This window comes from Crinia signifera, chromosome 3 (assembly GCF_055691185.1).
Source record: "Crinia signifera chromosome 3, ASM5569118v1, whole genome shotgun sequence".
Lineage (NCBI taxonomy): Eukaryota > Metazoa > Chordata > Amphibia > Anura > Myobatrachidae > Crinia > Crinia signifera.
Window position 1 is genome coordinate 266,076,622 of NC_139219.1, and position 15,787 is coordinate 266,092,408.

The 15,787-nt window shown below is 40.2% G+C and overlaps 1 protein-coding gene across 2 annotated transcripts in view; it reads right to left on the minus strand.

The window, feature by feature from the left end:
* PLOD2 (procollagen-lysine,2-oxoglutarate 5-dioxygenase 2) overlaps positions 1-15,787 on the minus strand; it is a 129,053-nt gene that overhangs the window by 38,389 nt on the left and 74,877 nt on the right. For both annotated transcript variants that reach the window (XM_083178005.1, XM_083178003.1), the window contains exons 4-8: positions 14,579-14,742; positions 11,072-11,184; positions 8,893-8,956; positions 5,942-6,039; positions 93-194 (exon numbers count right to left, since the gene is read on the minus strand). In XM_083178005.1, coding sequence (XP_083034131.1) covers positions 93-194; positions 5,942-6,039; positions 8,893-8,956; positions 11,072-11,184; positions 14,579-14,742 — 541 coding nt within the window. The remainder of the gene's footprint in view (positions 1-92; positions 195-5,941; positions 6,040-8,892; positions 8,957-11,071; positions 11,185-14,578; positions 14,743-15,787) is intronic.

Genomic DNA, 15,787 nt, shown 5'->3' on the forward strand with positions numbered 1-15,787 from the left:
TATTAGCAAAATCATATCCTATGTCAATCTGTTCAATTAATGTTGGACTTCACATACATGTATCATAAATATAAATAGTAAAATATACTTACAACAATCGTGGACAAATCTATAGTGTTTAAGTCGCAAGTTCCACATCCAGTTTCAGGTGACCAAATATTGGGTATATAATTTCCAAAATAGTTTAGTTGCAGCTAAAGAAAACAATGAATACTAGATTAAAAGGTTGATACATTATACTTTAAAACATCTATTCAAGCTATCATACCCAAGATACCAAGATCCATAAATACTGTATAAATAAACTAGCCAGGGTTAAAGTGGGTCATGAAGGCCAGATGCATGTGACACTATAGGATATTGGAGTTTGAACATAGCTGGTAGGAACAGTGTGATATGAACTATACAGACATTTACAAGCTAATATAAGGAGACAGTGGTTTGAATATCGTAAAACAGGTGGTCTCCTGAAACTGCTACAAGGAAACGACCACCGTCAGAGTCAGCTTGTAAAATGTCTTGTACAGTACATACAGAAGGAGGGACCTCTGTAAAAACAGCTTGTTAACATATTCTTTTATACTGTGAAAATAGCGTGGGGCTAGAATTTGCCAGGTCGCTTGTTCTATGGTGTAATTTAACCAAATTACAGCAATGATCAAGTAACAGAAGGATATTAAGGTCTTTGATTGACTAGACACTGTCAGTAAAAAGGAACACAGCAAAAAAAAAAAAAAAGGTCCTATCTTAATATGACCATTTGGAGGACCAGATATGTCATTATAAAACATGTGTAATTTTAAAGAAAGCCCATTGCAGCCTCTGCTCTGCATCTAGTTGGGGTAAGATCTAATTTGTGGGCATCCGACCACAGCAACTGATGTTTAGGAAAGCACACATCCTACAGACTTTCTATGTGTGTGTCTCATCTGGAAGCAATCACTAAGTCGGTGTCCAAGATTTCCTACCTTAATGTGGTGATAACTATGGCTCATTCAGTCAGGATTACAAGGGAGAATAAAGCCACATAATGTCTCATCTAAAAACTCCACTGCACAAAGCAATGGGCACACATCACATAGTTTCTGACAAAAGACGGTCATGGTGAGGTCGGACCATTGCAACTGAATAAGCAAGAGTGTATGCAAACGTATACTCTATGTGGATAGTGAAAGATGTATTGCATCATTGCCATCAACTTTTTATGCAGCTAGTAAATAAACACTTCTGCAGCTCTTCAGAACGCTTTGGTGATTAGCACACAGACCCATTTACAGTGTTCATGTTTGTATAAATAAATAGTCTTGTAAAACCCCTTTTCACACCATCTGTACTCATTCAGGGTACAGATACCACCATAATAAATGCCACATGGACCACGGTAACCCTAGGAAAGCATTATTTGTTTAAAAAACAAAAAAATTAAGAATTGTGTGTCGCACTAATCTTTTACCATTTTCTAATCTCTCCGGCACTGCGTTTCAGCTTTAGAGCTTGTAACAGCAATAAAGAGTTGTGGCTTGCAAGGCCACAATTAGTGTTGAAAGCAACCAGCCCTAGTGTCTATATGTCCAATCAGATAATCTATGGTGTAGGAATGGTGCTGCCAAATTTACAAAACATCATAGGAAAAGGGGTACTTATGTATTATCTGGGCTTCCATGTTAAATGCACCCCATTTTTTCATACCCCTACTATATAACTACGCATGGAGTTGATTTTATATAGTGTGGTGAGCGCAGCGAGCCACCGTACCCGAAGCGTGGCGAGTGCAGCGAGCCCCGCAAGGGGACGCGGTCTCATAAGAAAAACGAGAGCCCAGATAATACATAAGTACCGGAAAAGGTTGTGTAGAGGACAGCCAGGCAGAAGCAAGACCCATTATTTTTCAGCAATATTGGACATATGGGTGCTTATTCCCAGTGATTTTTCTACTGAACAAGTGCATATACTTAAAAAAAATACCACTAATTCCATTTCCATGGAGATATCTTATGTGACCACTAAGTATGTTCAATGTGTGCAGGGTGAGTGATGGGAAATTCACTTGGCTCTGGGGCCAGGTGCATTGTACACCCTGCAAACATTATACAGTATATACGCCAGTGTGTTGGTTATATAGACCGTGACTTAATCCTATTCCAAGAGTGGGGCATTCTTTTATACAGCCACTATTGTACTCATTGCCTGCAGATACAGCTAAAACCATGTGCAGCCCAGGAGGACCAGACCTTCGGGTATACAGCATTTAGAAACTCGAAGGGCTGACAAGGGCTGTAGCCATATTAGGGAAGTTTGTTTAGGCATTTTGAGATTTTCTCATGTTCATTGTATTGTACAAAACTAACCACAATATGACCAGTGCTCTAACAAGGATGTTTTAGACATCATTTTTACTAGCTTTTAAAATAGTTTTGCTTCAGTAAACACTAAAAGAATTTTAATTTAGACTTTTAATAGTGCCTAGAGATTTTTTATTTACCAATTAAAATAATTTTACAAAAGAGGTTCACTGATTATTGTATAACAATGGAGGAATGGAGGACAGAAGCATCGCTACATGACGCTTCCAGACTGTAATTGCTCTTCTCTGATTACTCAGCCCTTATTTTATGAATTTGACATCATTTTTCTTTATTGAAATATTTTTACATGAAGGAATTTATTGTAGATGTGCTAAACCTAAGGTGATACAGCCAGGTACGTGTACTCTATTAGCAGAACCTCTCCAAAGCATCACATTTACCCAGACCATGACTAGAATACCTTATTAGCTTAGGTCCAGGGACTATAAAAGAAATGACTTAAGTCTGATGAGGAGACCAAAACCACAAAGTAATGTTAGGAGGAAAAGCAGCAAATGCTTTCCAGATTACATCAGTCTATCGCAGTCTGGCACGTCTCTTGTAAGAAACTTTCCCTCTTTTATACAGTGTCTTTCAGTGTTACTTGACTAAACTGACTCATGGTGGAATACAAAACCATATGAACAGACACTTAACCCGGCAAATACCAGCAAGGCTTGTACTGCACAGAGGCGAACAGTGAGTTACTTAGGTGAAGTCACAGACTCCCTTCGTGCACGTAACCTCAGCGGAAGCTGAAAGTTAAAATAACTGGTGAGTCACTTAGAAAAATAAGGTATTTATGACACAGTTTCCAAATGAAAAAGACAGCACATCTAGCTAGGTCTTGTCTTTCATTTTTAACAAGGACAAGGTACACTGTGGTTCAAACTGTTCTTTCGGGGATTACATTTCAGACAGTGGCATTACTGAACAAGACAAAAAAAAAAAATACAAACAGCATAAATCTGTTTTTTGGACAGTGAACACATTGTAAAATGCCAATATTTCTGTTTCCTGGGAAAGCTTCAAAGCAGTTACAAAGTCTATAAAAAAGATAGGGGAAAGTGATGTGTTCTCCTACGACACCTACAATATTTGAAAAATAGATTTTGGAAACTAATGCAGTTGCCTCCTCTAGATGTAATCATTTTCAGACATTTTCAATGCCACCCCCCTTCAATAACACATTTTCTCAGGCACTACATCTGGTCCCTATGTTTGGCACACAGCAAACACGTTAGTTGTCCTGGACTTCTATCCTGGCTACGCTTGACGGAAATATTAAAATGTACCATAAAACTGTGCAGAGACTTTGTGTACATGCCATTTGGATTAGGAAAAGCATTAATTTTATTAACATCTTCCCCACAATGAAAAAGAGGGCATAAGAGGGTTCAATGGGTAGTTTAAAAGGTCCATTTAGCTATTAAACGGCTTATTTCATTGTTTTGGTAGTGTACTGTATCTAGGACGGGAAGGAATATAATTTTATTAAAATGTTTAGTTTGAACTTCTCCTCTATAAAATATTTCAGTTAGTCACCAGTTTAACTCAATTGGTTTACCCACTAATGTTTTCTTTACTCCTCTAGCAAATTCGGCACCAATTAATATTTATACTCAAAGAGATCTTGTGGAGAAGCAGTGACCCTGTCCTGTTCTCGGCCGGCTCAACTGCAGCTCGGCAGGTGGGAATCAATATCCCGCACGCCGAGCACCTGAAAAGGGGGCGTGGCTGTGAGATACGGCCGTAAATTGTTGGGCTGCAGGCGGGAGCTTGACAATTCCCGTCCGTTTTCAGCAAAACGGGCCCGACTTTGGGGTATTCAATCCCCTGTCACTATTCCGGAAAGGGGAAATAGCGGTGGGGCCCTATTCAATGCTGTCTTCCCCGACATCATTGAACATTGATCTTGGCAGAATGTGCCCGACTTTACAAGCAGTTGTTGAGCTCCCAGCCGCAGCTCCATGATTGACGGCCATATCGCACATTGAATCCTGCCTGCCAAGCCGGCTGAGAATGGGACCTGGTTACTGCTGTCGGGTCAGCCCGACAGTCGTGACACCGGATTGAATATTCCTCTAAGTGACCAGTGACCAAATCTAGACAATGGCATGAACTAACGACCACAGTAAGAATTTCAGGTGCCATATTTATGAGTCAAAACAAACTTTGGTCGTGGCTATCACCGAGTATTGCCAGCAGTAGCCATCGCTGAGAAACTCTGATGATATATTTCCCATGCAAAGCAAGATAAGCCTAATTAAAATGTACAGCAGTGTTGCAAAAAAGCTTTTCTACAATAGCTACTGCTTTTCCAGGATATCCCTAGCCAGGAGATACTAAAGAAAAAAATGCTTTAATAAAAGCCATCTTTCTATAAATATACATATATAACATCTAAAAAAACTTGGAACTTGAAGCCCAAGGCCCCAGTTACACTATGCATGTATCAGGTCAGCTTGTGCAGAAGACCAAAAGACTAGCTGGGTAAGCAATAGGGACGTCTTTCCGCTGTCAGACACAACATTTGCCGAATACTCATTAATTGACTCCTTTGGGGCAGTAACTAAATTTTAATTTACATGCAAATATAAAGATACAAAGATACAAAACAACTGGACATTAAGGCACTGTATGTTTTGTAATTGTAATTGTATGTAGCATTTTCATTTCCCATGGTGTTCAAATCATCTCTTGTACAATAGGGTTGCACAGTGTTAATGTATTTTTTTTTTTTTAAAACACAAATTAAAAAAGCAGGAGTATATTTACAACAGTTCACCTTTCGGCTATTTAAAATCAATTAAAATAGATCTACTGTAAATCAATGTTGTTTCCATGAATATAAAACACATTTACTAATCTTTTAAACACATATATTGTATAACATGCAAATTCAGATTGTTATGGGAAGATCATGCACATTTTAGTAAACATGTCTTACATTATATATACTATCATTATTACCTTACAAAAACATATTGCTAGCTGCAGTCTTCGAATAGTTCCAAAAATTAAAAATTTGTTGTACAAAAGAAATGTAGGGGTATGGATCATTAGGTCACCAGCAAGTAGGTCGACACCACTAGGTCGACATGGCTTAAGGTCAACATGACTTAAGATTGACATGACTAAAGTTCGAGATGGGTTAGGTCGACAGGGTCATTAGGTGAACAGGGTCACGTTTGTTTTTTTTCACCCGAATTTCGACACAGTCAACATAAACGCTAAAACGTAGCAGCACATCCCCTCGCATGGCTCGCCATTCCTTTGGGCACTATTTTATTCTCCCACAATGCCCTAGTAGATGGTAGGGCATGAAATACTGCCTGCCGGGACATGTCGGCTCAAAAAACAGTAAAAACCCCATGTCGACCTTTTGACTGTCGATCTTCCCCATGTCGACCTAATGACCCTGTTGACCTAAAGTCATGTCGACCTAAAGTCACGTCGACCTGCCTGCATGTTGACCTAGTGGTGTCAACCTAATGCTTGTCGACCTACTTGGTGGTGACCGAATGACCGTATCCCTGCTGTAGTATGCACAAAGTGTTCTTTAAATTCTGTATAAAGATATATATTGCTTGTACCTTGGTTGGACCATTTCCATGTATTAAAATTGGCAAGGTGTCATACTGAGTATTCTTTGCTCTGGCTTTTCCATTTTCAAAATGTAACACAACTTCATCTGAAAATGCACAACAATAAAGAATTATTCTAAATGTTCATAAAAATGTAAATAGTCACAAGGAAGAAAAAACTAAGGAGGAAATATAATGAACAGCAATTTACTACAATTACAGCGCGCTCGCAACGGGATTTACAGAAGTGTTTTATTTTTAAAAAAAAATGCAAAACCAGGTGGGTATTACCCTTAAAAACTCTTTCTGCTTTAATTTTGCTAAGTTACAATTTCTAATTATTGTAATGCAATTCAATTAATTTGCATGGTTACACATTATTCCCAAATGTACCATTTTGTAATTCCACTACAGTAAAAAACAATAAATAATAATAATAATAATAATAATAATAATAATAATAAGGTACTTGTTTAGTTTCACAGCGGCAGCATCTCAGTCGCAGCAAATACCCAAACATTACATTTAGCTGTAATTAAGACAAGTCATTTTATATTCAGTCCTTTTCTTGCGTTTGAAGAAATTTGTTACCATATATAATGTGACCTTTGACTTAGTTCTATTGGTACTTATGTAGTATGTGGGCTGCCGATTTTGTGATTGTATGCCTTACCTTAAGGCATACAATCAGATGCGATGCGATGCGATTCGATGCGATTTTGCATAGGATTCAATGTTAAGAAGGTCCTGTTCATTTCCCCACTATCCAAGTGGGCATAGAGTTGACTTTATATAGCGTGGCGAGCGCAGCGAGCCACCGAGCCCGAAGCGTGGCGAGCGAAGCGAGCCCCGCGAGGGGACGCATATTTCTTAAAAAGTATTCTGTGTCCCCTCGCGGGGCTCGCTACGCTCGCCACGCTTCGGGCTCGGTGGCTCGCTACGCTCGCCACAGGTTTATATCCAACTCCATGCCCACTTGGATAGTGGGGAAAGGAAAAGGACCCCTTTTTCCCATTGAATTCTATGTTCAAATGGACTCAGACCATTTTAACATTGAATCCTATGGAAAAATCTTGACCATCGCATCGCATACGATTTGGTCGCATGCGATGCGATACGATGCGATGCGATCCGATCCGATTTCTAAATCGGCAGCCCAGATACTACATAAGTACCGTTCTATTATACCTACCTTTTCATATCAAAAAGAAAACTTTGGCTAAAAATAAATTCACAGAATAAAGAAACCCCTGTGACTAGTGTATATAACAATCTGTAAAAGTGAGTAGGAAATCACGGCATCTGGTATCCCAAGATTCAGAATACCATAAGCAGTATCCAGACAGTCATTATCCAGATGGATGGCATCAAATATATTTACCCACCCCTAATCCTACCTCTAATCCACCCCTCCGGCAGTGTAACCACAAATATCTCCCTTACACAGCCTAATCTAACCATACCCTCCCACAGAACAACCCTAACCCCCACCCCAACAGACTAACCCTAACCTGCCCCGTAGTGCACTGTCAGGATCCCAACTGATATTCCAATTGCAGGGATCCTGACCACATCCCGATAAAGCATGTCCTGAGGTGGACATGGTAGTAGGAGCTGAGGAATCAACCCCTTGCAACCAATGGCTCTCACCCAGCATAGGGTAATGGGCCCCATACATCAGCAATTAATTGTGACAATCCTCAGATCTGGAGATGATTGTCACAATTAATCTTTAATGTGTGGGCTCCCCTTTTGGCGATCCCGATCAAAAATTGATCAGGATGGCCAATCGATTACTGAGTCAGATTTTTAAACATGTTTAATAATCTGATATTATCTGCGGTAGTTTTTTTATATGTGTGGGCATTCCCGATTTGTCTTCTTCTTCTATTTAAATTATGAAAAGAAGTAACAGCTGAAATGACAATCGATTGAGGTGATGTATGGGCACTTTCCAGATATGAAGATGCAATCTTTAGATGGGAAAAATCTGCCGTTCACTGAAATAAATCTGTAATGTGTGGGCAAGTCAAATAGATTGTAGAAACCATTTATCTGGCCAAAAAATCACTGGATCTGTAAAACCATTCATTGTGATTGCTGATACATGGGGCCCATAAGTCAAGGTGCAGGTCATTTTGTAAAGGTTGATATGCTTCACATACAGGCACATATTCACCTTAGCCTCAGACCCCTAATTTATAATATCACATCCTCAGCCTAAAAAAAAATATAAGTAGTGGGTCAACCTGTTAATACCCAGAAAACTTTTGAAGACCAATCATATCTTGAGCAATAATTGTTCTGCAGCGGATATACGTTTATTATATTACAGACACATATTTGGCTTTCTCTGACCAACAGGCACCTTTAAATTTCAGTGCCCAAAATAATGTCATAGATGTAAGCCAGTTTGGGTCAGTCTCACAGTCAGGGGCTGATTGGCAATAAGCGCCACAAAAAAAAACCTGGTTGTTCTGGTATGCCTGTGTGGCTGCCTGTGTCTGGGAAAGGGTAGAGGTTTACAGACTGGTGGTGTTGGTGTTTTAGGAAGCAGAAGGGGGCAGGTTGGCTATGTAAGGGGGCAACTTTTTCAAAAATTTTCCTGGGCCACTTTAAATTCCCAATCTGCGCATGACACCACGGAAGGCCAATGTAGTGGAATTTGCATAAAGTCGCACAAATAACTACAGGAAAAGACAAGGATGGCTGCAACTGTTTCTAACTCAGAACCATGCACTATGCGGAGGATCCCAGCCCTTCAACAGACCCCACCACCTCAATAGAGCCATGAGGGCTGCTTCCAGAGATATCCAGAGGGCTGGTTTTCTATCCCAATCTGGCCCTACTCACAGTGGAGCCAACAAACAAGCTACACTCACACATTATTACAAATGCATAAAATGAACTTGTTCATTAAAGAACCAATTAAGTAGCTTGTAACAAAATGTATGGCTCACCTATAGCTCCATTCAGATTTTGGAAAATTCTACATTTGTGATCCAACGTGATGTTTATACGCTTCTGTACAAAGAAGTAGAGAAAAGGGATGAAAACATTCTCTTTAAACAAGTAATTGCTATCTTGCATTTTCATTGTACTGAACTGCATCCATTGCTCTTACAGGGCTGTAATCTTGGAGCTGGCAGCGATGAATGGATATATGCAAAGTCTCAAAACAGAATGGGGTAACCAATAACTTGGCATGTTTGCCTTAACTGCAGTACATATCATGTGGCAGGCAGAGGATGCTGGGAATTTGTAATGAGGCCATGTGATTTAAAAGCCAATGCTCCATTCTGTTTTGCTCAAGCTCATGATCATATAACCAAAGTTTCTAGATAAACAATTCCCTGGACAGAAAACTGGAAAGTTTATAATTCATGAATTATCCCTGCTTTTTCCAAAAGAAAACGGAAAATAAAAGCCACTGTGAGCATAATTTCATAATGTTCATATGTGAAACTGAAATGAGGCAAATGAAGAACAGCATATGGTAGGTTTCAGGGTATAACATAGTCAGGGTTTGGCAACAACACAAAAGCAGACAGCTCATTTATATTGCAGACTTAATTCCCAATCATCCTGCTGAACCTAGACCAAAAGCACTCTCATATTAATGCTTCATTTCCCTATGAGAAGAAAATGGTGTAATATTTAGAAATTAAATTAGCAGACGTGCTTCATACTGGTACAATGCAAGCATGTTATAGGGGGCGGTACTGTAATGTCTGAAAACTGGCGAATCTGCTGGAGTTATACAGGTACAATTTTGTACACCGGGAAAAGGCCTTTCAGTCATTTTGCAATAAATATTTTGTATAATGTTTGTCGTATTGTAAAATAAATAACAGTGTAATAGAAGGAAAGTAATCTGTCCTAATGTAGGAATACAGGCAGATTTGTTTTTAACATGGCAGACAAAAAATCTGAGGTTACTTTAATAAACAATATGTAATATTCATAATGGCAAAAACTGCATTTGTTTGTATGGGCGTTATTATTGTGACAATCTTACAAAAATGCACATCAAATTTTACAAACCGTAATAAAATATTGAACATAGAGGGGTATTCAATCCAAGTACTGATTTTTTGACTGTTGGAGAAATCATCGTGGTCTGAAAACACGTGGATCAGTGATTTCTTGATGATCCACGTGTTTTAGTAAAAAATGCGCGTTGGATTGAATAACCTCCTTCGTCTACTTCCAAATTAGTCACAACTCTTCATGTGTAGTTTGCTGTCATCACATATGCACAGCAGAGGCAGCCATTTTGTCAGCTTAACTGATATTCATGAGAACCATTGTCTTTTCTATAATGGGAGCAAATGAGTCCCTGGGTCCAGGGGGTCCCCCATTTGTGTACCCATGCCTAAGTATTTGCATTTCCAGAAACCCATGTCAGTGATGCAGCCACGACAACATTTACTGGGTAAATGTCTGCCGTGTAAATGCAGTAGTGTTTAATCGCTGCAACAAGGCTTAAACCATGTTCCCCCGAGACCTCCGTATGTACAGTACACTCTGGCACAATGCTGGAATCTACAACACCATAAATCTGCCTTGATAAGAACACATCTCATAAGTAAACAAGGAATTGGGACACACTTAAGGAACTAGTGGCTTCTAGAATGAAGTACCTAGTGCCTTCATATAGTTCCATATGAAGATGAAATGATGATGTGTACAGTGATTAAGCCAACTAAATGACTACACCTGCAGTGTATAGGTGAGAGGTACATTTTAATACACACAATGAGCTAATCTGCCAATTTAGGACACTGCAAAGGATAGCACCCATTTGAGTGTAACAGAAAGCATACTGTATTTATGGCTATAAGGTTTATGTTGTTTTGGGGATTTTATTATATCTAATTTCAGGTTTACCAATTGTATTTATCTTTTGCAATATAATGACTATAAACATACTCATTATTTGCAAAATTGGGCATTCGTGTGTATCAGGCCTAGACTGTACCTGAAAGCTAGTGCAGATTCTATCTACAGATTCTATTCTCACATTACAAGATGTCACTTTGCTAATAGCAGGGAACTGTTACTAAGTAGCAATCACTGAAAGCCAAACGACGTATGGGAAAAACAATTCACAATTACCGCCTATGTTTTCTTTCTTACCCTTTGAAGTTCATCAATATAAATCTTGGTATAGAAAAGCTGGTCATCATCGTTATCTTGCAACGTCCATTGCTGTACAATTTGCTTTATATTTGATGTATATCCAATAAATCCTGAAATTCAAATGTAAAACGTGTCACTTTAGTATAAAGTAACACAGTATCTATAAATGACTTTACCTTACTGAATAAATACATAAAGTAGAGTGATAAACTGTATAATCAATCATCTGTAACCCTCAATTTGATACAGCTCTCAGTATCCAGATCACCATAAAACTAACAACTGCTTACCATAACTTTACAAAAATAACGCATTGCATCTGTGCATAGGACTAGCATGGTGGTCTTTGTACAAACTATTTTCCCACTGGGCATTCAGAATGTAATGCAGAGATAAATAAAGAATTCCACTTACAGAGAGTGAAGAAAGTTTAGGAAAGGTTATTTCCTTTCTGGAGCATATAGTTCTCCCCTACAAGCTGTAAAAACAGTGTGAGAGTGAGTGTGAGTGTGACAGTATAGTGGGTAAATTTACTTAGATGGGAGTTCTATTGAAATCCCATCTTCGATAGAACTCCCATGTAAGTAACATTACAACCAATCAGATTTGCTCTTCAACAAGGTATAAGAAGTAGAATCCCATCTTTAAAAGAACAGAATCCTTTCTAGCAGTAACTGTCAGTTACTGTTGAATGCTGATGGCTGACAGACAGACTAAGGGGTCGATCCTATCGTGCCGAAGGGTGCAAGCTGCTGTTCGGGTGCCGTTTAAAGGCTGAAAACGGCACCTGAATTAAGCCTATCTCGCACGCTTCGCAGGGCCAAATTCCTATGGAAGTGCGAGCACTTCTAAGCAAATTCAGTCCACCGTAAAGTGCGCCTGGTCCCGTGATGATTCGCGAGTGCGAATCATCCGCACCGAATAGGATCGACCCCAATGTCTAGATCAACAGTCAATGGGCCAACATTGACAAAAGGAGAAGCAATAGGTTGACGGTCGACACATGAAAGATTGACATGAGTTTACCATAACTTTATTTCTTAATTTTTGTACTTTTTCTTACTCTGTGGCCATCTATGTGAACAACTGGGAATGGAAAAGCATGGACTGAAGAATGACGAGTGAAGCGAGGGTATGCGATACACTAATTGTTTTCTACATGCTCAAGTGCCATCATTGACATAAAAAAAATTCAAAAATCTTTTCATTTGTTGCCTTTTTATTTGTGTCGACCTTTTGTCCATACAAGAGCACAGTAATGCTAGTGTAGGACATAATGATTCTACAGCTTGTCGGGCTACATTGTGTATAAATGATTAAAGTACGATTCACAAATCATATGAGGTATTTCCAATACTATTTAGTCAAAAAATAACTTTTGTCCACTGGCGTAACTATAGCACCGCAGCCCCTGCCACCGCGGGGGGGCGCTGTGCATATGGGGGCGCCGGGGGCTGCGGTGCTATAGTTACACCTCCCCCCCAATCCCCCGCAGGCTTACCTATTTCGCTGGTCCCGGCGGCTCCGTTCTTCTGCTGAGGACCACCACAAAATGGCCGCCCCCATATAGCACACAGTTCTCTGAAACTGTCTGCTGTATGGGGGTGGCCATTTTGTGGTGGTCCTCAGCAGAAGAATGGAGCTGCCGGGACTAGCGCGAAAGGTAAGGCTGCCGGCGATTGAGGGGGGTTTGAATGGGTGGTGGGGGGCGCCCCCCACTAATGGCGGGGGGCGCCCAAAACGTAGCTACGCCGCTGCTTTTGTCTACTAAAGTATTACAAAGGTTTAACACCAAACTATTACAGTAGTAGACTTATTAAGCTGCTTTTATTTGAATCTTAAAATGCTAACAAAAAAAGATGTTGCTCATGGGAATACAGGGTTAATCTCTGGGAAGCTTCGCAGTAGAGTGGAACATGGCATTATAAATAACAAGTCAGCTATGAAAACTACAGTCTCTGTCCAGAGGAAAGGTCTGCCAGACTGATTGCAGGCTGTGCAGTTATTCCTTCTGTGCATTCACAGTACCAGCTCTTGGTCTACACTTGACGGTGTTCCAAACCCAGCTTAAGCTCTTCCTGCCCAGCATTTTGTAGATGTGGTAATTTAAGGAGAACTTTAAACTATAGTTGTGTGTCTCTAAATAAATGTAAGGATAGCCAGAAAGGGTAAGTGCTAGGTTAACCAACACAAACAATTGTAATTTTACAAGATCCTGTTCTTCCATGATGTTACGGCACCTTATGGACCATAACAAAAAGCATTATGAGCAAACAAAAATAAAAAGGAAAAGTATTACACATGTGCTAATGCTAACAAAAAATGTTAACGATACATGCAAAAGCAAACGTAGATAATTAGAATATACTTTAAAGCCTCAATGACAATATATACTGAATGTGTCAAAACTTTTCTTTTGCAGCCTCCAAACTATAACTATTGGCTTCTAGACTATAGGCATCATTCAGTTATGGAAAATGTAGCTTTAACAGTAACTACTTAAGGTATAATGTGCTGCATAACAAATCATTTTTTGCCAGAGGCATAATACAACTGATCTGCCAGATTAAACCACTCTCTGGGCTGTGGATGTTGGTATCGTCATAATGTTGACAATGAACAAGCCAACATTCAACACGTCAACAAAAAAAAAACATGTTGACATGGTCATTAAAATAACAATGTGTTTTTGCAGTAAATCTATCCCTAAAAATCGAAATCTAACTCTGTGCTTAATGCTTGTGTTGACATTGTCCCTGTCCATGTTTCGTCCATTCAACATTTCCAGGTGTCTGTATAGTGGGCCAATAGTGGAATTCCGGCAGTCAGTATACCGACATGGAATCCGGACCGCCGGTGCTCTGACAGTGGGGCAAGCACGGAAGCTCCTTGTGGGCTTGCTGCGCTCACGACGCTGCAGGCACGGTGGCACGCTTCGCTCGACACAGGTTCTATTCTCCCTCTGTGGGGGTCAAGGACCCCCACAAGGGAGAATAGCCCCTGTCAGTCGGGATCCAGACTGTTGTGCATTTAAACGGTTTGGATTCCGATGTCGGAGTACGGACCATCGGAATCCCGACTGTCGAACCGTCATCCGGCACCTCAGCTAACCATGTAGACATTATTAATGTTTAATATTTTACAATATGACTGCATACCGAGAATATCATTCTTTCGGAAGGTTATAGTTGGTGACACTTTATTCCATAGTGCTGTAATGCCCCAGCCCAATTTCCTAAACAGCCTAATTTAATGCGGAGTAACACAGAAGGGACATCCGTTAGTGAGAGTACCTGGCAAATACCACTGAGTACCTGTGGGAAGTTGTGTAAACTACAATAGAAATGTATTTGCAAGATTCACAATAGGATAATACATTTTTTGTTCACCTCGGAACTGAACATATTCCAGACAGTTTTTGCTGTGTAGGGATATTATTCTTCAGTAAAATACAATAGGATGTAGTCCCTGAACTGTATATATTGTATAACAGAAATCAATTACCTCCAGAGCTAAGATATCTCTTGCCACTGCGTACAACAGGATACTTCTCAGCTAGTCTTTTGTCAGGCCATATTAACCCATCAGCAGCAAATAGAACCTTGTGGTTTGCTTGCTGAAACTCTTTGAGTACTTCTTCGGGGCCCCCAGCAAATATGACATCATAGCTGAAACAGAAACCAGGTTCACAGTACAAAAGGATTAATGAAATTAATTAAACAATTGCACATTTTATGACCAATAATGTCAAATTACACACAGATGTTTTAAGCCTTAAATTGAACAAAAGAGCCACCTAAAGCGTAATATTGCACAGTACACACAATTTAATACTTTTAGAAATATTACATATAGGCCCTCATTCTGGTTGACTCGCAAAGCAGTGATTTTTCGCTGCTTTGCGAGCCAACTAACGCTGCCCACACAAACGCCCGCCCCCTTGCTGCCCGCCAAATGTCCCCGCAGGACTGCGAATGGATGTTTTGCATAAACATTCATTTGCAGCCTTGTGTGGGGACCAGAAATAATTTGATGGTTGCCAACCATCAAATTTTTTCATAACCACTAGCTAATCTAAGTCACTCTCTGGTGACATCAGCTACCCACCAATGGAAAGCAGGAAGCCACCCCCATTCCTATGGGGACACGCAGCGTTTTCCTGGGTGCACAAAGCGTTTTACGTGGGTTAGCCTAGGAAACGCTGGGAGTTCACATGTGAACACACCCAGCATGCCCCCCCTCCCCCACTGCGAGCCCCTCGGAGACTATGCAAGTCTCCGAGGGTGCCCGTAGTGAAGACCTGCGCATGTGCATATTCCCATCGGTGCATGCTACAACATCGGTCCCCGTTGCGAATTTGCCATAATCCCATAGTTTGCTCACTCTGGTTTGCAGTTTGCAGATTATAAAAGAAGACCTTGATAAAACCCTTTTACCTATGTGCTGATTTATTGCACAAGTCCACTACCACCCTCCTGCCCAAAGACATCTATGATGGGTGCAGTGTGGGTCTTTGGGGGGGGGGGGGGGGCACACTGTTAATCCAACATCTAAATTGAATCACTTACCCCTCTAAAGTCCCACGTCAGCACCACTGTTGCATGGTAAATCACTTGGAGAATGGCACAGTAACCATTTCCCCTGTAATTTGAACAGCATGCGCAGTACAGATTTGTCTCCTGGAACATGGTGGGCACCATGATTTTGGAGACC